We start from the raw sequence: 26,978 nt of genomic DNA, 5'->3' as shown, positions 1-26,978 counted from the left end.
TAAACATGTATATACCTGTACACACACATACACACACACACACACACACGCACATACACACACACACGCACATACACACACACACACACACGCACATACACACACACACACATATATGGCTCAAGATTGTACAAAAAACAAAGCAACAAAATACAGAGACAGGTGAGGGAACGACAAACAGGGTGTGTTAGTTTGACGCTCAGGAAAAATGGAAGAAGTCCTTGACGTTTTGGGCCTAGGCTTTTCTACAGAAAGGAAAGAGGAAAGAAAACAGAGCGACAGAGAGAGAGAGAGAGAGAGAGAGAGAGAGAGAGAGAGAGAGAGAGAGTGAGAGAGAGAGAAAGTGAGAGAACGAGTCTGGATTGGCGGCTTCACATGTTTAATTGACCGGAAGGAATTAGGTTGGTGCAATGGGAGACAACAGTAACCTGGTTAAAGTGTTGCGCACCCGTGTGCATGTGAGGATAATGTTGCGAGTGTATATGTGTGTATAGACGAGTGTGTGTTTATATGTGTGTGGGCAAGCATGTGCATGAGTATGAAGATTACGTGAGAGTGTGAATGTGTACGTATGGGAGCGTGAGTTGTTTGTGAGAACGTTGTGTGTGTATGTATTGTGTGTATGTATATGTCCCAAAATCTTAAACAATAAAAAAAAGGCGACGAGACAGCGGAGGCGTTAACATGCAGCGGAAATGTTTAACCTCATTTCGTCCATTTTTACATTCGCCGGGATCGAATTTGCCTTTCATCCTGTCGGGGTCGATGAAATAAGTACCAGATGAACACTGGGGTCGATGTAATCGACTTATCCCCTCCCACAAAATTTCAGATCATGTGCCTATAATAGACTCATTATTATTATTATTATTATTGGTGTTGGCGTAGCAGTTTGTATGGCGATAACTTGTTTAAGCTGGATTGCAACAAACAGATTTAATTTCTTTCCCTGAACAATTTTGCTCGATACAATAATTCCATTGAGAAAATTATAAATACCACAACTTCGTATTTATCTTTTGCTCTATACTAACCTATACTAATACTCTACATGAGCACAACAAGTAATCATGATCACCACCATCATGACTGTTATTATTATTATTATTATTATTATTATTATTATTATTATTATTATTATTATTATTACGTGTATAAATGGCGAATATCTGTAATTATTCCAGTCGTTTTTTTTTTCTGTTTTTGTTTTACAATTCAATTTTATTTTCAGCATCAAAGCAATATCAGATTAAGCGAAGCTACGGAAACCTATACAAATGACCCACACATACAAATATAGTTGAGCAGCATCTGGAAATAACTGCATGTCAGTTCTAGCAGAAATTACATATTCTTCAACATTTTTTCTTATGTACAGAGGCTAAACGAAGAAAAAAATAAGAAGAAAACGTAAAATTTCTTCTGTGTAAATGACGAAGAAACAGTCGCTGAGAGGAAGCATTCACCTGAACTTGAATCTTAGTAGAAGATATCTTCAAAGATTGTTACAAAAGACGTATTTAAACGGCAAATTCTTAACATTACAACACAGTTTCAGTTGGCTGAAGAAGTAAGAATATTAAGAATACTTTTTTAATATTTATCACAGATTGAAGGCACTAATATTACATAGTTATTATATGCTAGTTGGAAATGAGTCAAGCTGCTGCACATGGTAATGCGGTTGAAGAAATAGCAATCATATTTTCGTATTCTAAAGCATCCTTTGCAGACGTTTTATGTCCCAAAATTAGATTCAGGCATTCAATAAAAATAAATCCTTGAGATGCAATCAAGTGGCTGTGGTTGTAAGAGACCAATAAACAAATTAAATAGGATACAATATCTATTGATAAAATTATTAGGAATACAATTACTTATCCAAGTAATTATTAGCAGTTTATTGAATGGCATGTTTCCTTCTATCAATGGCATTCATCCTGATTCGGGTAATTTTGCATATTGGCAATAGAAATTTGTTTTAATAGTTAGCTCAAGCAAGGCTGCGTGCTGGCAGAATCAAAATGTGTCGCAACATCTCGCCAGGTTTTGCGTTCAGAATTCAAATTCTACTGAGGTCGAATTTGCCTTTCATCCCTTTAAGGGTCTTACACAATAAGTACTAATTAAGCATTGGAGCCCGTGTCATTGATTGTAGCCGTTATGCCAAAATAGGTAAAAATGTTTAGGTTTTGTGATAGCTTTTTTGGATAACTAAAGTTATGTTTAGTTAAGAAAGTAACGTATACATATAAGATATATACTATATATATATGTGCGCGCGCGCGCGCGTTTGTATATTTTTACATATCAACATACATACATCAGGAACATATAATATATATATGGTAGATAACAGCTCGTTATCAAGTACGGCCACATCTTAGGTTACAATTACAGAATGCCTCCTTGTTAGGGCCTCCAGTTAAGCTGTATGACAAGTTCAATACTTCATACAGACGGGTAAGGAACCACGACTACTCATGCACACTTACTTCGAAACCAGAACGACCAAATTATTTGAGAATAGAGTCATATGTGACGTGGATCATTATATATATATATGTGTGTGTGTGTGTGTGTGTGTATCTTTTATATATGTGCATATATAATATATATATATGTATATGTATATACATAGACAATAAGGTAAAAATTGGATATTAATTAATATCAATTTAATACCAGCTAACAAGCCCATTAAAAGAATCAGGGAGATTCAGAAAAACATCTGAGATCTCAAAGGATTATTGTATAAGCATATATAAAAATATATAAAAATATATATAAAGGAGGCCACTAGGTGGACTCCTAATGTGCTAGAAGAAGATCACATGTCATGTGTCTATTAAGACCGAATAATTCTCAAAGGGAATTTAGCGAAGTAACAAAAACGTAAAACGTTTCACTTGGTAAAATTTAGTAAGGAACTACATGGTGAAATTTGAGTTGATTGTTGAGTATCGAATGGTTAAATAAGAATAAAAACATAAATGACAAAATAAAACCGGACTGACTAAAATATATCCATTCGATATTTAACAGCCAAATGAAATTTCACTCTTTTACTCTTTTACTTGTTTCAGTCATTTGACTGTGGCCATGCTGGAGCACCACCTTTAGTCGAGCAAATCGACCCCAGGACTTATTCTTTGGAAGCCTAGTACTTATTCTATCGGTCTGTTTTGCCAAACCACTAAGTTACGGGATGTAAACACACCAGCATCGGTTGTCAAGCTATGTTGGGGGGGGGGGGTAAACACAGACACGCAAACATATACACACACATACATGCATATATACATATATACGACGGGCTTCTTTCAGTTTCCGTCTACCAAATCCACTCACAAGGCTTTGGTCGGCCCGAGACTATAGTAGAAGACACTTGCCCAAGGTGCCACGCAGTGGGACTGAACCCGGAACCATGTGGTTGGTAAAGAAGCTACCTACCAAACAACCACTCCTACGCCTATGTATTACCTTACTGGATTTTTCCACGTGAAAGGAACCCGGAGGAAGGAAATTTTTTTATGCAGGGAGTTGAATTTGGATTATTTCCTACAGCCCCTTAAAATTTTTTAATCCTGTAGGCCTGGACTGATTCTTTCAATCGCCTCCTTTAATCTATGCTAACCATATTGTGTATTTTCATGGTACACCTTATATGTTTTTCATGTTTTATTTTTTATTTTTTATGTTTATGTTCTTATATTTCTATATTCTTATTATCTATGTCTTTATATATATATGTGGTTATTTGAATTGAATAATATCTCATGTCATACATCTGAATTATGAATTTGCATGTCTGAATGTTTAAGACAAATATCTGAAATTTTTAACTTATACCAAATTTTATTATGTATATATATATAATAATAATAATAATAATAATAATAATAATAATAATAATAATAATAATAATAATAATAATAATATTAAGGACAAAATCCCAAATTACAGGTAAAAAATTCAATTAAAATCAATTTATAAAAAATTAAAATTAAATTGAGCTTTACAGAGTAAAATGCATATAAATATCTTTATCTTATGATATTTACTTTGTATTATATTATACTCATTTATTGTGCTTTTAGTTATTAATTTTTCTATGTGTGACAGTGGATTTTCATCGATGAGTTCATGAATCCTGGTTCTTTCCCCTAAAATTATATATTTATATATATATATATATATATATATATATATATATATATATATATATATATATATATATATATAATAGTTATCGCCAAGCCAACATGGCAGTCCCAAAATTAGGACGAAAGCTGCCGTGAATTAGCTCCAAGAAGCCATCGCCTCTAGCTAGATATGTGACACACGAAACCTGTGTCCTTTATAACCTTCGAACAGGGGAGGTCAGCAGTGTCCCCCTGCTGGTTTGGCATCTGCAGACTTAGAAATATTAATAACTCTATTTCTGAAAACCAGTGGATAGATTCCACTGAAATTAGATAAATAACCTTCGAACAGATAGTCAGCAGCGCCGCCTGACTGGGGCTTGGCTGCTCTGCATTGACAAGGGGCAACACCCTGAAACTAGTCTGCACATGCCAAACCAGCAAAGGGAAACTGCTGACCTCCCCTGTTCGAAGGTTATAAAGGACACAGGTTTCGTGTGTCACATAGCTAGCTAGAGGCGATGGCTTCTTGGAGCAAATTTACGGCAGCTTTCGTCCTAATTTTGGGACTGCCATGTTGGCTTGGCGATAACTATTAATTTCCAGTACCGCTGCCGTAGTCTCCTTTAGAGAGACTTAGAAATATTAATAACTCTATTTCTGAAAACCAGTGGATAGATTCCACTGAAATTAGATAAATAACCTTCGAACAGATGTCAGCAGCGCCGCCTGGCTGGGGCTTGGCTGCTCTGCATTGACAATGGGCAACACCCTGAAACTAGTCTGCAGATGCCAAACCAGCAGGGGGACACTGCTGACCTCCCCTGTTCGAAGGTTATAAAGGGCACAGGTTTCGTGTGTCACATAGCTAGCTAGAGGCGATGGCTTCTTGGAGCTAATTCACGGCAGCTTTCGTCCTAATTTTTGGACTGCCATGTTGGCTTGGCGATAACTATTAATTTCCAGTACCGCTGCCGTAATCTCCTTTAGAGAGACTTAGAAATATTAATAACTATATATATATATATATATATATATATATATATATATATATATATATATATATATATATATATATATATATATATATATATGCATATATATCCGTACACACACGCGCGCGCGCATGCACAAACACATATATATATGCATGTATGTATATATATACAACTATATATGTATCTATGTATATGTATACATATATATATATATACACATATATCTATCTGTCTATCTATATATATGTATATTATATCTGTATCTGTGTATATATATGTATCTATCTGTATGTATATATCTGTGTCTATGAGCACACACACACACACACACACACACACACACACACACACACACACACACACACACACACACATATATATATATACATACATACATACATACATACATATATGTGTGTGTGTATAAACAGTGTAGGAAAATTAGAGAAATTCCTTTTAGCATGTAAGGTGTTCCGTTAGTGTCACCTCTTTTGTGTATAAACGTACACTTTTTATATATATATATATATATATATATATATATATATAAGCAATATATGAGTATATGCATATATATGTACATGTATCTACATACATTCATCTACATGTACATATAGATACATAACTGGGTACATGACGTGGCAAAAGAACATGGACAAAATGATAAACAAAGTACAACAAACAAGTAAGCCACATAGAAACATCTCCTTCATCAGCTGCCACCATTAAAACACCGGCGTTTCGAAGATATATATATATTTATGTATACGTATCATCCTCATCATTTTTAAACTTAGCTTAAAAATAGCAAACAGATGCTGACTTGGGGAATCAGTACTGAGAGTAAAACAAAATTACCTGTGAAATTCTTGTTGAATGAAATATTAAGTGCTGGCTGATGGTTCATTTAACCTTGACGCAACAAAGTCCAATTCAGCACCAATTTCCCTATCTCTATGTCTGTGCCCGTGTGTGTGCGTACATATATATATATATATATATATATATATATATATATATATATATATATATATATATATATATATATATATATATATATATATATATATATATATATATATATATATATATATATATGTATGTATATATATGGAGAGAGGGAAAGCGAGAGATGGTTTAGATAGACAAAGAGATCGATAGTTTGATCGATCGATTGATAGATAGATAGATACTATCGCACGGATACATATATATCCTAAAAAAAATTTGTTTTTGATATTTGCTATGTACTTGTGTCTAGTACGTCTCTATTTTGGAATGAATTGAATCAAATAAGTGCATTTGGAGAAGTTGTATGATGTTTACAATTTGTTATATAAGCAAAAGATAAAACAGAAAATGTAATGAGAAAATAGGAAGGTCAATAGACGCTGGATGACAGAAATTGTATATTAACTCAGCCTTATGAGAATGTCATGTGGAGCCGCAATGGCCCAGTGGTTAGGGCAGCGGATTCGCAGTCATAGGATCGCGGTTTCGATTCCTAGACCGGGCGTTGTGAGTGTTTATTGAGTAAAAACACTTAAAGCTCCACGAGGCTCCGGCAGGGGACGGTGGGGAACCCTGCTGTACTCTTTCACCACAGCTTTCTCTCACTCTTACTTCCTGCTTCTGTTGTACCTGTAATTCAAAGACTCAGCCTTGTCACACTTTGTCACACTGAATATCCCCGAGAACTACGTTAAGGGTACACGTGTCAGTGGAGTGCTCAGCCACTTGCACGTTAATTTCACGAGCAGGCTGTTCCGTTGATCGGATCAACTGGAACCCTCGACGTAGTAAGCGACGGAGTGCCAACAACATGAGAATGTCTTAAAAAGATGTTATTGTTTAGGACAGACTGATGACAAAATATTTTTCCGATTTTGATAAAAAAGCGTAATTGAAAACAGAAATATCGTAGAGTTTGATTGGCAAAGGAAATAATATTTTTCTGTTTCTAAGGATAATTCGATTTGGAATGACAGCTTAGTAACAGAAGATTTGGTTCTGGTTATAGCAATGACTAGAATAGAAAACGTCAAAATGTTCCCCTCGGAACGAAAAAAAATGTACTTCATAAAACAACGTTTTCCACAATTAATGTTATATCTTTTTCCATTCTAGGCACGCGGGGGAGGGGGCCAGTCGGTTAGATCGACCCCAGTACGCAGCTGGTACTTAATTTATCGACTTCGACACGATGAAAGGCAAAGTCGACCTCAGCGGAATTTGAACTCGGAACATAAAGACAGACGAAATACCGGTAAGAATTTTGCCCGGCGCGCTAACGTTTCTGGCAGCTCACCACCTTACAATTACTGTTATATTAGTTGGAATTGATAAGAAGACATGAACTTATAATAATTCTTTCGATTATAGGGACAAAGCCTGCAATTTTGAGGGAGCTATTCGATTACCTTGACCCTAGTACTTGACTGGTACTTATTTTATCAACCTCGAAAGGAAGAAAGGCAAAGTCTACTTTGGCGGAATTTGACATCAGATCATAAAGACAGAATAAGTGCTGTGCCAAGCATTTTGCCAGACGCGGTAACCATTCTACCAGCTCACCGATTTAGATGAAATGATAATTATTTTCACAAGGCTAGCCATTTTGAGAGGAGGCGAAATCGATTATATCGACCACAGAATCAACTGGTACTTATCGTCCTTAAAGGCATATAAGGTGATGCCGACTTCAGAACGGAGAGAGACCGGAAGAAATACTGCTTAGCACTTTTCCGACGTGGTAACAATGCTACCAGCTCGCTGCCTTAAGACGAACTAATGATAATGATTTCAAACATTGGCACAAGGCCAGCAATTTCAAAGAGCCCATTACACCAAACCCAGTTCTCAACTGGTATTTATTTTATCGTCCCGATATGATGAAAATAAAGTCGACTTCCACGGAATTTGAACTCAGAATATAAAGAGGGACAAAATGCAACTAAGCACTTTTTCCCGGCGCAGTAACGATTCTACCAGGTCACCTTATACGAAGTACTAATCAAATTTATTGCTAACACTTGTCTTTAAAGTCTAAGACCTCTATTTCCTATTCATTTTACATTATTATTTAGTTGAAGGCCAGTCATGATTGTGAAAGCGTAAGGCTAAAATCATTAAAACTGTGTCCCTTGCCTCTAGGTTTAGCAAATATTACATTATACTTTATTCATTTATTATCTTTAGTCTGTCATGAGGGCTGTATTTTTCGCTGCAGTCTTAGCTGGTTAAAGGACCATGCAAAGGCCTCTTTCTCTTTGACATGATCCCTATTATGTACATTGTTATTGGTCATTTATACCAAACCTCCAAAGGGATTTAGAAATTGTTGGGAATATAAAGCAATCTGTTGATTTTAGCATCTTATGAACATGCGGAGTATTTCAACGTATTCCTGGGATAGAAATTATAGGCACAGCTCTACCTTGAAACAACAATTGTGTAGATGAATTAACGTATGTTCAAGTGAACAAACAAATGTTCAGATAAATGAATGTTGTTCAGATGAACAAAATTATGTTCGGATGACTACATGAAAGAATGATGTCATGTAAATAATATTTCTATATTCTGAATATGGCATGTAATAATGTTAAATGATGGAAGAAATAGCATACACAGAAGTGACGAATCATATGTAAGCGGAGAGAGAGAGAGGAAAGGGGGGGAGTGAGAGAGCAACGTTCGATGGAGTTATATCTAAGATAATAAAATAATGAAGCAACATTAGCTTACTTTATAACATCCTGTCCGAATAAACATCTGCTTGCTTCCCATATCACTTAGATGTACTGCAATTGTATCTCCAGATATTGAGCTGCCCATAGAGCCACACTGTAAAAACAATATAAAAATTGTAGAAGACAACATGTAATGATTCACGTAAAACGGTTGTTTTCTTTTCTTCAAATAGTCGTAGCTGCTGTTGTTCAGTATATTTCTGAGAAATTTCTTAGATATACACTATTTCAGTAATGCACGTTTCAGGAAGATGGAACATGGACATGTAAATAAATAACAACAATAACAAAACATATCGTGAAAAGACTAACAAACAATCACACTACAACATAACTTGAGGATGGAATGTATCGGTTTTGGTACATTTGTTTAATCTAAAATCATATCTTGATTGAATAGTGTTTGGTAATCAATCAACATTCTGACAAAAGCCTAAAGTGTATTTAATTACGTTAAGTGCAAAGTATTTCACTGACTGAAACAGCTGATTCCTGCATCATATGAATATATTACACTTCAACGTTTCCATTGACATATTTTATGTTATACTGGAACTGTGTTACACTAGAGAAGTGATATAACTTAAACATCTACACACGCATGCACACACACTATACTACAGGGTGTCCACAAAGTCTGGGTACATAATATAAACAATTAAATATAAGAAATAATAATTTCTTAAAGTATGCGTTAATCCCCATGTGGGTACATGGAGTAAATAAAATCATAACATAAAAAATTAAATACTAGAAATAATAATTTCTTAAAGTATATGTTAATCCCCATGTACCCAGACTTTGTGGACACCCTGTAGAATTAGCGTTCATTTTATATACACCTAAATTCAATACGCTTTAGGTTGTGCCATGGTATAAAATTTGTAATGCAAGGGTAACGAAAAGAAAAGGTACCAGAAGAGAGGGAAAACGAGACTGAAAGGGATGATGGGAGTGTAACTGTAGAGATGAGTGAGACAATGTAAGAGTAACTGTAGACAGACGGGTGAGAAAGGCAGTGAAAAGTTAACTGTCGAGAGAGGGCTAAGAGGGACGGTGAGAGAGTAGCTGTAGAGGGTGAGACAGAAGCAATGGGAGAATAACTGTAGAGAGAGAAAGAGAGTAGTTAAGCATTTCGTGAAGAATGTGTCAACATGTGAACCTCTACGCAGTCACTTTGGTTTGTTAGAAATAATGACTAGATTTTCCTCAAATTACATTCTACTGTATTAGAAAATTGTAGACACATTTGACAATATACGTACTAATTTAACATGTTATTGGATTATCAGAGTTGGAGCGCATTGGATTATAATTCTGTTGTGTCATGGTTGACACGCGAATAAATGACAATAACATTATATAAACTGTCTAGTGGTGAAGAGCTATTCTTGCTGCTGTCGTATTTAGAATGTTTTAATAGGGAACTGAAGGTGGTGGGAACTTATAAAGAATCAGACTTGATATGGTGTGGTCCGAAGTGCTTTGTTGTTTTATCAGTCGAATTCAGTTCTTGACAGAATCTAATGTGGGAAATTTCAAATATTTAAATTCAAAAGAAAAAAAAGGAACATGAAATGGTGTACGTCATGAAATTATAATAACGTGTCTCCGATCCATTTTCCATTGATCAGTATATTAACCCCACCCATGAAGCCCATATTATTATTTGGTTGACTGTGCCTCGCTCTGATTCTGCTTGAGAATTACGTTAAAGATACACATTTCTATAGAACACTCAACAAATTCGATCAATAGATAAATCAGTTGATCAAACAACAGAATACACGTTGTGGAAACCGGAGGAGAACCATTTCCTTTGTTATTTTAAGTTAAATAAGTCAAATATTTCTTACTACCTAAATAAATAGCGTTGTTAATATGCAACAGACAAAATATTTGAAGAAATTATACAGATAGTCAAATTTGGTCAAAGAATCCCACGTAAAAACAATTCAAATATATAAATCTTCAAAACCCGTGTACGTTTCATAATGGAAATAATGTATCTGCGATTCTTATTACATTGATCAATATATTCCACCAACGCCCGCAAAATTACGCCGCGAACTTTTACGAAACAATGTTGTAAAAATGCCTTTGTCATACAAGTCTTCCTCATATTTTATTTATTTATAGAATGAAAAGGTTATAGAAATTATAAAACCTGAGAACAGATATTTAATCATGAGACGAACAAAAAACTGTAAATAAGTAATAACAAATCTATAGATTTTGTAATGAAGAATAAATAAATGATTTTTAAATAAAAATATATGTTTGATTAAAATATGTCGTGGTCGTTATTCTAAATCTAGCGTCATACATACAATATTGAAGCAATTCTTGGCGCTGTTGGTGATGGTACAAATACCGTTGATTGGAGCTCCTTTAGAAACATGAAGAAGAGAATCGTCAGACTCTTGAAAGGAATGGATAATGAAATTCAGTTTTCTAATTATTATTTCTATTGTTGTTTTGTTTAACTCCATGCCATTCATGATCAGATTTACGATCAAAGGTATGTTTGCTGCGGCCATCGCGTTTTCTTTTAAATATTGTTTGTCTACATCTATATTATCCAAAGCGTCATAGAAGAAAAATTAAACTGCTGTTTCTAGATGGCTGAATTACTAAATAGATGTTTTCTTCTCGTCAATATATACATGCTTACATACATACATACATACATAAATACATACACACACACACACACACACACACACACACACACACATATATATATATATATATATATATATATATATATATATATACACACAAACACGCATGTATATATACACACATGGCCGAGTGGTATCTAAGGGATAGGAAAAGACCACTTGGAAGGCCTCCATGACGATGGGAAGACGGTTCGGTCAAGCAATTACGGTCACGATGGAAAACAATGGCGCAATGAAGACAGAATTAAAAGCACATTCTGACTAGTGTTTATAACATCATCTGATGCTCTTGTTGACGTTGTGATACTTTGATGACTATATATATATATATATATATATATATATATATATATTTGTTTTGCAAGATTTTTGATGTGAAATCGTGTATTGAAACAGATGTTGTTGTATTTGGGGATGGTCATATTGCCAGTTTAGCCAATAAAAACACACGCACTGTATATTTGGTGTTAATTTGCTTCAGCTTTATATTACATTAATCTTAATCTTATTTCGGCCAGAGTTCTTTCGTCACACTTCTGAGGTCACAGAAGTGTGACGAAAGAACTCTGGCCGAAATAAGATCAAGATTAATGTAATATAAAGCTGAAGCAAATTAACACCAAATATACAGTGCGTGTGTTTTTATTGGCTAAACTGGCAATATGACCATCCCCAAGTACAACAATATATATATATATATATATATATATATATATATATATATATATATATGTATGTAACAATTATCCATACAATTTCCGTTTACTAAATTCACTCACTAGCTATAGATCGATTCGGACAATTGCCCATGGTGCCGCACAATGGCACAAGACCTGAAACTATACGGTTGTAAAGCGAGCTTTTTCACCACACAGCCATGCCTGCGTCTATTTGCCGACGAAAATAAAATGTAATCTTTTACTTTCAAAATTTCCCTTTAAGTGGATATCAGCTAACTACAATTCTTCATTTGGACCAAGTTATCCATTATATCTGTCACTTGCAATTACAAGGAATTGACATGTTTTCACTTCTGAAGCATAAAAGTTAGTTTCAAAAATTGTTTTAGATTACTTTGGAAAAAATACACATTAGTTATAAAATATTATTCAAAATTATCAGCTTTATTCAGTAAATATCAAATAGTTCTTTGTGTAGACAATGACTGGTTTTATAATCTTAGGGACGCCTTCTGAACGAAGAAGAACTAGTAAATTGAATACTCAAATACTTAGTGTCCAGATTTATCGCTGTAATATCACGTTCTACTGTTAGCGAGGATTTTCGGGGGATGGCTAGTCGATCATATTGACTCCAGCGCTTGACTGTTACTTATTTTTTCCACCCCGAAAGGATGAAAATCAATGTCGACCCCGGCGGAATTTGAACTCAGAATGTAATGATAATGCTAAGAGCTTTATTCAACGTGCTAACTATTCTACCGCCTTACTTACCGCCATAATATCAAAGACTAGATTCACGCCTACTTCATCAATTTTTTAAATTTCATTACGCAGGATTACGTCCCTGAATTTCTTGGCCAGAATTAGCCATTATGCTAATCACTTTTTCTCTCTACATTACGGATGATATTTTGTTGACTGGAAATAAAAAAACATGGTGAGCTACTGAGTAACAGCAACAGAAACCCATCAGCTTCTGGCATATAAACTCTACTAAATAAATTGCGAATTTTTTCTTCTGATGTACATCAAGATATAATTATAATCATACATACACACCCACTGCAATCCGGGAACAGCTAATATCAACCAAATACTTGATGCACAAAGGGATAGAGATGCAGGAAAAGCAGTAAAATGTGACAACCGGTGCAGACTTTGTGGAGTTAACATCATACGCAGTTGTTCGAAAATGTCATCATAGTATTATCTACCGATGAGACATGATGTTGTAGCTAAGACACTCTATAATGAAATCTGTCGGAAGGATAACTTCAAGGACATAGAAAAAGGAACCACAGTATGGTAAAAGTCATAGCCACTCATAATAAAAAGTAGTACTGGTGGAATGTCCCAGTGAAGATCTGAATAAAATGTAAGCACAACAGACCTGATATAATGATTGGAGATATGGGAAAGAAACTGTGTACAGTTGTGGAAATTAGCTGCCCGGCATATGTTAACTTGAAGCTGAAGGTCAATGAAAAAGAGAATTTCTACGCCGAACTATTGAGAAATCTGTAGTTACTCTATTCAAATTACAAGTTCAGGTTTATACCTGTAATTATTGGGGCCCTGGAATATGTAACACATGCCTAAATAGCAATCTTGAGAAATTCAGCTTGCCTCTCAAAACCAGAAAGGAGAAAGCAAATTCGAAGACTACAGATCCAGTCCATCACTGGAATTGGAAAAATCTGTTAAACTTTCCAGAAGTTTATCATTTAAATATATATGAGCATGTCTAGATATGCAACTATATGCATGAGGATACATACGTAAAACAAAACATAAAAATCTGCATATATACATACATACACACATATATACAAAGAAAAATACCCTGTTGTTGATGTAGAAATTCCAATGAAAGAGCCTTGGATCTAGGTTAGAAACGGGCTCTTACTCTATTGGCAAGAAATCTTGAAATAAATTAACAATGTCATACATAAATACATACGTACATATTCATCATGGAGTCGAATACAGACACGATTGCATAGCGGACTATTCATTCTCCCGGATAATGAATACTAACCCCAAAAATATTTGCAATTTATGCAAGCACGGTGAAAGAAATGGTTATTTGCTTTGAGTAAATGCAAAGAAACAACCATTTCTGAAAAATCCGTAGCAGTAATAAAACAATGAAATACATATCATGTGGAAAATTACTGTACATACACAATGGTGACGAAAGAGCCCGGAGACAGTTATCGCAGATCGCAGAACTATCGAGAAAAATTCCAGTGCACTTTTGAATTGAAGCAAGTACAGTTCTACAGAAAGTCTAAGGAAGACTCCTCGATACATGAAGAGGTTTAAAGAATACAGAGATTAGAAATATCCAAAATTCTCAAACTGTTTTAGAGAATCAATTATGCCAGCGAGCTACATTTTTTGATTAGAAATATGCCACCCTACCAAAGAAAATCACTCGGCCAGAATTCCCAAAAGATAATAAACGCCTTTACAACACAGTAAACTTTTCCTGCATAGATACTGTGAATGACAAGAGACACGACCAAAACAAACCCAGCAATAATAAACGGCTACCAACCACATGGTTCCGGGTTCAGTCCCACTGCGTGGCATCTTGGGCAAGTGTCTTCTACTATAGCCTCGGGCCGACCAAAGCCTTGTGAGTGGATTTAGTAGACGGAAACTGAAAGAAACCCTTCGTATATATGTGTATATATGTGTGTGTGTTTGTGTGTCTGTGTTTGTCCCACTGGCATTGATTGACAACCGATGCTGGTGTGTTTATGTCCCCGTCACTTAGCGGTTCGGCAAAAGAACCCGATAGAATAAGTACTAAGCTTATAAAGAATAAGTCTTGGGGTCGATTTGCTCGACTAAAGGCGGTGCTCCAGCATAGCCGCAGTCAAATGACTGAAACAAGTAAAAGAGTAAAAGAGTATGTATGATTGCACAAGAACAACTGAGGAATATAAAATGCTAAAATCATAGCTTGCATCGAAGTTCAAACAGAAATTGACTACTTATATACATAAGGCACTGTATATTGTCAATGTTTAAAAGAGTCAACAATTTTAAATATTCCCGTTTTACAATTATAAGATGAAAATGACCTACTGCAAAAGACAAAAGAACACTTCATAAAAATCCTAAAACCGAAACTAAACCAGAAACAGTTATAACAATTACAAATAATACAGGAAACAACTTCCTCTATATATATTAACCTGTTTGAAGAGTTGAAAAGCGAAGTCGCTTATACACAAAATGCGTACTATACATAAGGGGAAGGGGGTGACCCGTTCGGTCATGAATGAGCATGGGATTGTACCTACAAAGTTACCCGCCGAAGCAAAAGTCCGGGCAAGGTTGTTTTATGGAAGTTGCCCATACATACCAGTCTTCTCTCTCCACACCACTGATGTTATTCAAGGGAAAGGTTGATACAGCTTGGTACCAGTGACGTCGCATCTCATTTCTACAGCTTAGTGAATTGGAGCAACAGGAAATGAAGTGCCTTGCTCAAGAACACAACACACAACCCGGTCCAGGAATCGAAATCACTAACCCATGATTGTGAGCCCGACGTTGAAATCATTGAGCCATGCGCATTCACAGGCATAAAATATACAATAAAATACACACCAAATGCAAATTTCTTCCATAATGGTTAGTAACATTCTGTTGAGTAAAGAAATGTCTTTTTAAATAGCTAATAACTTTAAAAAAATATTTTTCTCATTGTGTGTGCGCGTGTGTGTGTTTTTACGTGTGCGTCCACCACCGTCACCTGACAAACGCTGGTGATCTGTTTACGTGCCCGTAATTTAGCGATTTGGCAAAGCAGACCGATAGCATAAGTACCAGACTTGAAAATAAGTACCGGAGCCAATATGTGTGTGTGTGTGTGTAAACGGAATGTGTGTGTTCCCAATGATTTGATTTTTCATCAAGACATAAATCACTATTCGATTCCTTGGCTTGCAGATTTTACCGCACTGAGTAGATACATTCTATTAAGAAGTGAGTGACATGTTCAGTTTGGTGTACTTTTAAGAAAATTTCAATTAATTTCAGTTGTAAATAATTCGTTTGAGAGAAACACATGAACATAATTATGATTTCATTTCATTTTTTTAAAATCCTAAAATCTTATTCCTATGTCGAAACAATTGATGAGTAATATGAAATTACAGAAACTAACAACAAAAAATATGGAAAAGTAATGAAATTCCTGAAATAAAAGTAAAAGTATTTTCCATTAATTCTTTCACATTTTTACATGTGGTTGAGGCATCGCAATCAATTTGTAAAACTATATCAAAAAAATGTTTCAATATTATTTGAAATTCTATTTTGCAGCGAGTCGAAAAGCTAAGCCATTAGGCATCAAAATAAATCTATATTTTATTTTTCTCGCCCGCTCCGACAATAAATCACTTCCTCCCTCGTTCTCTCATATACATATTAGAATTCAATTTGCAGAATCTTCAACTAAATCTGTAAACATCAACACATTTTACACTGAGGGAAATTTGCTATGTATAATTTTTCCCCTTTGTCTTAACAAAATCGACACGACACCACCAGGTCTTGAAAGCATCAACAGCAATAATTTGGAAAACTTCATTGTATGTTAGGAATTATATCTCCGAGCGATAAGTTATTTACAGTCAGATAACCTTACAATGTGAATATATTCCAAGATGTTTGCTGTTGGAAACTGCATCCCTAGTGTGAAAACGTAATACACGTTCATTTGAAACTTACAGATTAACACTTGCAAATCTACTAAATATGGATTAACGCCAAAGTTATTCAACTGTTTATTTAAAACAGGGGTCCTCAACCGCGGTCCTTATAAGATTTTGTTAAAATTTATCTGCAGTAACTTGGTTATACTTCTACACTACCCCAAAAAGTTTGATTTTTTTATACAATTCCAAATACCGAATCATATAAATATAGTAGGATGTTCTTTTACACAAATCGAATGTGTATGGAAGTACAGTAGAGCAAAATAGGAATCAAAGAAGTATATAGGCAGAAAATGGTTGAGAACCATTGATTTAATTGCTTGATAAATCTAGAGACATGATTTAGTGTAAGATAGCTCACCCGATGAAATATGTATTTTGTGTTGTAGATCTGTAGACGATTGAGAGCTGAACCATAAGGTTCCTCTAGTGCTTCACTTTGTACCCATATAATCAGCATTTCATTGATCTTAATAAAGACAATGAGAGTAGCGTAAAATTAATGAGGTTTGAGAGAAAATAACAACGATAGTCTCTGTGTGGATGAGTTTTATTTTTTTTAATGAATTTCCTTTCTTTTATCAGCTTCCAATTCCAGTAGTGCGAGCTAATCTATGCCATCTCACTAATGTTAATTGAGAAGTGTTTACCACTCATAAACATTTACAAAATGAATAATGTAGGGAATATTCAATATTGCTTTAGTCAGTTATTAATAATACAAAAAAAAAAACAATTCTATCACTATTTCGTTAATGAATACGCATGTAGTTTATGATAGATGCTATCTAAGAGAACCTTGCGTTCACTTCTCTTCTAAGAAGCAGGCTCAGCTATCTGTTGATGTGAACAGACAACTAACGCAGAAAAATCTTTAGACGGAATGCTAAGTCGTTGCCGATGTAATTATCATGAACATTAATATGCTAAACTAAATTTATGAGGCAATTATTAATACTTAATTGAACTAATTTTTATTTAGTTGAAAACCTCAAAGATATTAGTTCGATGGAATCGGTGACAGCCAGATGGAAGAGTGTAATTTTGTGTTACTTATAATTAACTTCGTTGATATCATCTACTCAGTGTTTGGGATAGAAATATAAAGTTAGTTAAAAAGTTGAGAGATTGTTATTAATACACGTCTGCCGGTTAAACTTATCTTATTTAAACATAATAATATCTATTTCACTGTTGGGAGTTATATATACCTAATAATAAATAAATTCGAGAAGTGAGATTGAATATAAAAGATTGAACACAAGTTTCCAACAATTCTTTTCGTTTTGAAGGGCTGCGTACAACTTACAGAGGTTAATTGGTGACAATCGATAAAACTCAGAAGCCGGATGATCAAAAATTTTTATTAGAAGTTGAAGCAAGAAAAAAATAAACGAAAGCAAAAAAGATTGCAATAACCTGCTTAGTGTCAGTCGTTTCAATGTGACAATGCTTATATGACAAACATAAGACCATAATGAATATTAGTTAGTTAGTTAGTTAGTTAGTTTGTTTGTTCTCTCCGCGCCATGAAGCACATAAGGATGCAACAGGCTCTCTCCAACCAGTTTTCTGCCACTGTTCTGGTCTTATTCCAGCTTCCTCACCCTTCCCATTCTCTGCTTGCCAATGGTCTTTTGCCATGTTGTTTTAGGGGCGCCCTGATGCTCTTTTCCTCTCAGGCTGCCAATTCAGTGCCATCATAGAGTCGCTTTCTTTATCTTGTCTTAGGACGTGTCCGATCCATTTGCAGTGTTTGCATCTTATTTCGTCACTGATGCGGTTGATAGCTGTTGTCGTTTCAATTGTGTCATTTCGAGCTCTTTATAGTCACTGAATATCGAGTAATCTCCTTAAGCATGTGAATTGGAAGCTCCCATTGTTTTTCTTTAATTTTTGTCACTTTCCAGTTTTCACATCCACTGGTCGGAGCAATGTTTTGAGCAGCTTTAGCTTCGTTTTGCGGCCTATAACTTTTTTCTCCATACCTTTGTTAGATTTTACAATGCTCTCCGGACTTTGGACGTCCTTTTCTTTAAATCCTCCTCCATTCTATTGACTGTTACCACAAGGTAAACAAATTCTTCAACGTCTACCGCCTCGTTGTTGTCGATCTCACAAGAGCTTGTTGTCTGACAAATAATATACGAATAGACGACAAACCTGTTGCACAAGCTCAGTATCTGACGCTATAAGAGTCGATCTGAGAGCCCATATGTTATATCGCCACCACATAGAAGTGACAGTTAATTCTCTCTCAGGTTACATCCTGATGTCTGTTTACTATCATTAAAGAGATGAACCTAATGAGTTCGAGCCTGATGTGATCACCTTTAATGACTACGAATCGAAACAGAAAATTCATTGAAGTTGACATAGCTATTCTATATGAGCAGAACACAACTGAGTAAAAATATTTGTTTAACCCTTGGTTAGATCTGAACCAGGAAATCTAGATTACATCTATTACATCCACGATTATCTTATTTCTTCGTAAAGTAGTCTATATTATATTATTCAATGCGTGTTTAATGTATGACAATAGCGTTAAGTCGAAGGAGATTTGCTTGCTATACCTAATAGGGTAAGTGATCGCAAAGATGGTCTCAGCGCCGAGGGAGTCAATATGCAATGAAAGACCAAGTACATTCTAGTACTAGCCAGCATGTACCTCAAATCTAGCAGTCACAAATATCTGAAATCAAAATATAGTATTACCACGTGCCACCGAAAAACACAGCTCTTTCATCGATATAAATGCTTAATCGTTACCAAAAGTGGATATAGTATAACTTAAAACAATACTCTTGCATTTATTGCATCTAATATATAGATATAAAGAACACTAAAAGCATTTAAAATTATATCTGTACGATACTTTTATGTCTGAATACAAGGTTAAGTTCAAAGAGATGGAAGAGGAATAGAATCAAGACAGATTCCCATACTATAGACAAGCTGGAAACATGACAATAGAATAGATTAAAGTGTTTCGGAAAAGGAAATGTTTTGTTAGGAATGAGGAATTTAGTTAGCTAGTGACCAGCTGATTCAGCCTTTTTCAAACGAGAAGGGAATTTATGAGGATTATTGTTTCTCTTTCAAGAGACCAGCACATTTTCAATTTGATCCTACACAGTAATAATTGTATTTATATCAAGTTAGGCTCAGAGCGCTGAATGCTATGTGATTCGGCAGATAAGATTCTAGAAGAGAAGCAATTAATCAACTTAAAAGAGATATTATTAAGGCATTTGAGCAAATATTTCCGGTTTCATATCCACGTGAGTCATTACAACATTATTAAAGACTTTCTACGGCGTGAATGACCAGAATGACAGAGAACGACCAGAATGACCAATCACCAGTATATATGGCAGTTTCTATGTCTTTATCTTTTTATCTGTTTCAGTCATTAGACTGCGGCCAAACTGGAGCACTGCGTTGAGAGTGCAGTCAAACAAATCGACCGTAGTATTCATTTTTCTTAAGCCTAGTACTTATTCTTTTAGCGAATTACTAAGTTACGGGGACATAAATATAACAACACCAGTTTTCAAGTGGTGGTGCAGGACAAACACAAGGACACACACACACACACACACACACACATACACACACACACACACACACACACACACACACACACACACACACACATATATATATATATATAGATATATATATGAATTCTTTCAGTTTCTATCTACTAATCCACTTACGAGAATTTCGTCCGCGCAAGGTTACAGAAGACACTTGCCCAAAGTGCCAAACGGTGGGTCTGCACATGATGATATGAATGCACCCATGGGAAGAACATAATATGAAACTAACTACTGTACATCTCAGACATTACATGAAATGTAGAATGTAACCAGAATTAGAATCGTTTGAATTTAATAGCAAGGTGGAGCAAGATTATTGGAACAGACAGTCATCAAAAACTGAATATATGAGTAGGTTTTCGAGGATTAATGGAAGAGTTGAACTCAGAACGTCGATATTTTAAACATCTATTAATTATAGACACGTTAGCGATACGCAAATATTCCGACCGCCTGGCAAAGTATAGTGGGGACCTTTAGTTAAATAGTTGTAAAGAAACTTGTGTCAAAAACGAAACTACCAACCTTTGTTGTTTGTCAAATGTCCATTCATACTCTCATGTACAATGATTCTTGAGTGAAAGGTCAAGTCTTGAAAATTCCGAAAATTTTAGACACAGTTAATATTGTCATGAGAAATCAACGCTAATAGGATAACATGGCGCATGTTCACAAATCAAGCCCCATGTAGTCGCTTGACTTACCAGAAATGACAGTCGAGTTTTCTTAGAAATTACACCCTACCAGCTTAAAACAAGGGTACAATTAATTATGTTGTTCGTGGAGGCACTATGTATTGGGTAAAGATGGACGGTTACAAATGGAACGTCTTTGACCTTAAATCTGCTCCATGAAGTCTGACTTGCCATAAGACAACATGTAATGTTCACACGTCTCAATGTGTATATGTAATGTTCACATGACTCAATGCGTATTCAGCAATGTCTTAAGAATACATTTTGAATGAAAAAACACAGCGCCTCACCAGCATCTATCCATTGCTTGCTGTACAAATGAACAACACTTTTGCGCGCCGATAAGGAAATTACTACATCACTTCACATGCTAGAAACGTAAGTCAAATCTCTATCAAATGATACCTTAATGCATAGAATGAAGAAAGTTAGATTGCTAAATAGAGTCTGAGGTATATAAAAATACTGAGGTATCACAGCTAGAACGTTTTTCATCATAGTTTTGCTTCATGAAAAATGACACGGAGCTAAATAACAGCAGCAGCTACCACAAAAACAACAATAATGTTGAAATTTGAGCGCACAGGGAACCATTTCAGGAGAGAGGATAAGTCAATTCTTCTTACGTTTATGAATATGTTTTGTAAGATTACTAATGTGAAATAGTATGTTGAAACAGATATTGTTATAATTCGGGATGGTTATTTGTTTTCTTGCCAAATAAACACACGTACTATACATTCGTTCTTCACTTGTTTATTATTGTTATTTTATGTCCTATGCCTGGAAATTTTTTATCAGACATACTGTGACCTTTTCAGGGACTCTCCATCTCACGTGTTTCCTCCTGTCAAAGGCAGAATGTACTAAACAGAACGGGTGGAGACACGTGGAATAGAGAGTCGCTGAAGAGGTGACAGGAGGTGTGACGAAAGATTTGCAGAGAATGGACATAAAATAAGAACAAAAATAAACAAATGAAGAGCGAAAAGATAAATCAATTACCTTCTGAAAATATGAAAAGCAAAGTTGACCTCGGTGGTATTTGAAACTAGAGCAGGAGGCGTCGGAATAAATACTACAATGTGTTTTGTCTGATATCCTAACAATAACATTGTTACCCTAACTACAACAATGTTAATAATTTCTTATTCAAGAAAAAGGAAAGTAATTTTTAAAGGGAGGGGTTCAGTCGATACCATCGACCCCAGTACATGACTGGTATTTTGCTTTATCGACCCTGGAGGGAGGGAAATCAAAGATGCCTTTACCGCTATTTGATTTCAGAATGTAAAGAGCCAAAAAAGAATCCTGAAAGTCACCTTTCTACATACTCCCCACCAATCCTCAGTTATTTCTAAAACAGTGACATGGTGAACAATTTTGATGAGAGTGTGTTGCTCGATTACATCCATACCAGCACTTGAATGAATTCGACTGATTCTTAATTTTATCGATCTTAAAGGGATGAAAGTAGTGGTAGGGACAAAGCTGCCCCTGGCAGGATAAGACTTGAAATTAGTACATAAGGAACCGGAAGAAATACCAAACATTTTTTCCAACCACCAATTCTACCAATCCACCACACTTCTCCTACTCCAACAAAAGATAGACTTTCTGCTATAGGTAGAAGGCCTGCAACTTATGTGGGGTGGAAGTAGGAGGACTAGTCGATTACATTGACCACAGAGTTCAACTGGTATATATTTTACCGACCTCAAAAGGATGAAAAGCAAAGCAAACATCGTCAGGATTTGAAAACAGAACGTATAGAACCAGAACAAATACTGCATAGTATTTTGTCCGACGTTCAAATGATTCTGCCAATATAATTTATTCTTAGAATCTTACAATTCCTTAAATAAGTTGTTATTAAATACGAAAATTTGATTAATATAAAATAAGTTATTTTCCTTAAATTTTCTAATTTTTAGAATCGAAAAATATTCTTTGAACATTGTACACATAAAATAACATTTTTCTGCAATTAAATGTGAGTTTCAAATAAAATGGTTTACTTTATTGATCAAAATGAAATATGATTCCGTTAAAAAAATTTCGTTAAGATCAGGATGTCATCAAACGATGTATTTAATACATTTAATATGGAACATTTAGAATATAATGTTACAGAAATTGGAAATTATAAACAAAATATATTAATGACAATAACGGATGGTTATTAGATTTTACCCTTGGGTCAAGCCTGATCGAGTTGTGGGGTGATCAAAGCCATTCCAGAATACATTATCTGTGACCATTACTTTTTAAGATGGAAGGATGCGATGTTTAGGAAATTTGGCTGCTGTTACAACCAGACCCAATACCTGTATGTAGACTCCTCCCATTGGTTCATTCACACCGTTTTCTTAAAAGGTCGAGTTAACAATAGAACATTAGAAGATATAGACTTAACATTGATAACTTGTGAATGACAACCGATAAGAATAAAATGGTTAATATAATTTTCTTACATAGATATGAGATTAATGATAGTTATAAGGTAATAAACACTTCAAAGATGCCATCAGCATACAAGAGAACCAATAGTTAAGTGTGTAGCAATATATTTAGTGAAGAGCGCTTTAAATATGTTAATTAGAAATAGTTATGCGATTAGTATAAAATATTAATCAATGACTAATGTTATACTCATTTTTGTGTTTGGTTAATTAAAGGACAACTCTGGATATGCTTTGATACTATTCTTCCTCATCGGCGAAGCATAACTTTCACAGCTACGTTTGCACGCTAAAGTAGAATTGTTTAAAGAATTGAGATATGCTATCCACATGAAAAATAATTTTTAATATTCAAAATGATCGTGGGTTTACATTCGCGAATTTGGCCGTCATTCTCTAATATTGTAGGAAGAGGTCTGAAAAATATGTGGCTACTATTTCTAGTTGTAGAAGAGACCCACTGATGTTTGACTACAAAGGTTGGTGAGCTCCAGATCAGCCTTGGCGCAGCAAACGTATAACAGAGAAGTTCCAGCTATGACCATCTTGTGTTTTTAACGTATCAAAGACTATATAATCATTTTCCTATATGTATTTTCTTTTTTCAGGATGTTAATGTAGGATTTGAGGGAAACGTGGTTGCTTCTTCTAGCAAATCACGCAAACATTATAGATACTTTCTCGTTGCCTTGAGAGAAGTTTTATAAAACTGGAAAGTTATCAAGTGGAATTCTTATATAATTAGTGGTAATGGAGACAATAGTGATGTCTTGGAGACATAATAGTCGAACCGGATTTTAGCTGGATTTGGAATGACATTCCTAACCGGAAATTTTCTTTTTACCTGAAGCCATTTACCTACATTTGAATAATAAGGAAAAATCTGGGGAGGATTGTGAATCAGAACTACTTTCCTAATTTCCTGCTCCAGTTTCCATATAGGTTTGTAAACACTTTTAGGGCCTACCACATTGCTAATCATATGGAGGCACTGCCGTCATGCTGTGTTACCTCCCTTCTTCTATGAGTCTCTTTTATATCTATGACACGATAGACTAGTATTTAATTCCAAATTTAATAAGTAATTTTAGATAAAGTGATTAAATCGAATCAAATCGATGGAAACCCTGTTTGACATTTTGATTTTAGTTCTGAGTTCAGAATTTCACTTGGGTTGATCTTATTTTTCAACTCTCTCGAAGTGATAAATGCATTGGATCACTTTCATCGGTAAACTTCTCTTCTACATAATTGTCCAAATGTCTTGATCAGAAGACAATATTCATTTTTTATTATTTATAAAGGGAATAGAGCAGATGAGAGAGAGAGAGAGAGAGAGAAGGAGTGGGAGAGAGAGCGAGAGACAGAAAGAGAGAGAGAGAGAGAGAGAGAGAGAGAGAGAGAGAGAGAGAGAGAGAGAGAGAGAGAGAGAGTAACACAATAAAAATACATTGTAGTAATAATTTTCATCCCTCTAGATTCCGAATGATAGCTTAGGAACTGCCCGCTTTGGTTGCAATCCTTTCTAGCTCTACATAGTAATATAAATAATATAGAAGCCATCAGTAATATTTGGGCTGACGAATCAATTCTCCATATTTCTCTATCACAACGACGTATCATTTAGCTAAGCGAGGACACAAAAAAAAACCCCCGAGTACACCAAAATCACTATTTCTAACATTAATATTGATTCTTCACTCTTGTACTAAGTCACACATTTCGGAAGGCGGGATACGTAGAAACTTCCGATCCTTGTATTCAACTGGTACGTTATTTTATGGAATTCCAATGGATAAAAATAAATTTGATCTTGTGGAGTGGGGATTTGAACTCTGAAAGTTAAAGTGCTGTAACTAAACAACTGCCCTAATATTAACCGACAGTTTCCTTTCTCACTAGAGCGAATTGTACCTTACATCCTTTTGTAATCGTTAAATTTGCGAGGTCGATAACAAATCGATCGAATCGATTATATCTTTTCCTCCAACACTTTCAATTTGTAACCCTGTCTCACTGGAACAATTTGCTATTAAGTACTACTGGATACTTGGTTTCTTTTTCAATAAAATGGATATTTCAGACGCAAAAATGTAATTCCAGCAGACATTTACTTTTCTCTAGAATTATCTAGAAAGTATGTCACGATGTGTAGTTGCGCTACTGTAGTAAACAATAGCAGCAGACTTAAAGTTTTCCTATAGAGCATAAGTGAAATCAATTGATAGAAGAGGAAGCAGTATTGGGTTGTAATTATTTTCTTCTTCTAAAAGGATTCCGTTTGTTGGTGCAATGTAAACCACTCAATTTTCAGTCTGTTCAGTGCTGGTGTACCAAGTGTATTGTTATGGTTTCTCCCAAACTTCTTACTCACCAGACTGCCAAATAAATGTGGCAAGAGCAATTCAATGCTTCACTGAAACCAAAGACCACACCATACAATAATATCATTAGTTGCTATCAATTAATCTTGTTGCTCTGTGAAACCCTGTTATCAATTACATTCTTTTCATTTCCGTACATTACAGTCAACCTTCTACTGCTGGAGATTGATATTTACTAAAGATGTGTTTAACCCCAGGTCAAGTCAAATCCATTAGATTTAAGATCGAATGTAATCCCGCAATAAACATTTCGCCATTTTTAAAAATCCAAGTTGGGTGTTTTTCTAAACTCGGTGGTATTTTGAGACAGATTTAGCTGTTATTTTTAGTAGCTTGAGTGTGATTTCGCATATGTCCTCTGGTGGTTTCTGAACCCAAACTGCACTGTCCAATTCAGTTCCAGCTTTATTAGTATCAACCCTAGTCATACTTAACCCAAGGACAGTGAGTGATATTGTCAGTAGATTATCGAAAAAAGGTCTTAAGATATATCGCTGAAACCTATTCAAATTCCTCATCCCAAAGGAAAGCGTCAAATGAGTTCATTGGCCTGCAAGAATAGCAGCTAAAATCTCTTTCAAAAGAAAGGATGCACTGAAAAATATAGTCCTCAATATCTTATGACTAAAAATGTGATGAGACGGTCACCACTTCAAAGTATTTGATTTAACTTTATTCAGTGAGGTCTGACCTGAGATAAACAAGAGCAAAATGTATGGGTCTTTACCTATATCAGGAGACATAAAGATTGAAAGTATCTTCAAGAATTAGATATGAAACTGTGGAGCCCAGATTTTACTAGCAAATGTACAATAACGTTTGTGAAACCGATGA

The 26,978-nt window shown here is 35.1% G+C and overlaps 1 protein-coding gene across 4 annotated transcripts in view; it reads right to left on the bottom strand.

Moving 5' to 3' along the window:
• LOC106867807 (atrial natriuretic peptide receptor 1) overlaps positions 1 to 26,978 on the bottom strand; it is an 865,062-nt gene that overhangs the window by 245,120 nt on the left and 592,964 nt on the right. For all 4 annotated transcript variants that reach the window (XM_014912829.3, XM_089356636.1, XM_014912828.3 and 1 more), the window contains one exon: positions 8,891 to 8,989. In XM_014912829.3, coding sequence (XP_014768315.1) covers positions 8,891 to 8,989 — 99 coding nt within the window. The remainder of the gene's footprint in view (positions 1 to 8,890; positions 8,990 to 26,978) is intronic.

This window comes from Octopus bimaculoides, chromosome 8 (assembly GCF_046866305.1).
Source record: "Octopus bimaculoides isolate indiv1 chromosome 8, ASM4686630v1, whole genome shotgun sequence".
Taxonomy (NCBI): Eukaryota; Metazoa; Mollusca; class Cephalopoda; order Octopoda; family Octopodidae; genus Octopus; species Octopus bimaculoides.
Note: the sequence above shows the minus strand (reverse complement) of the source record. Positions and strands in the feature narration are given on the sequence as shown.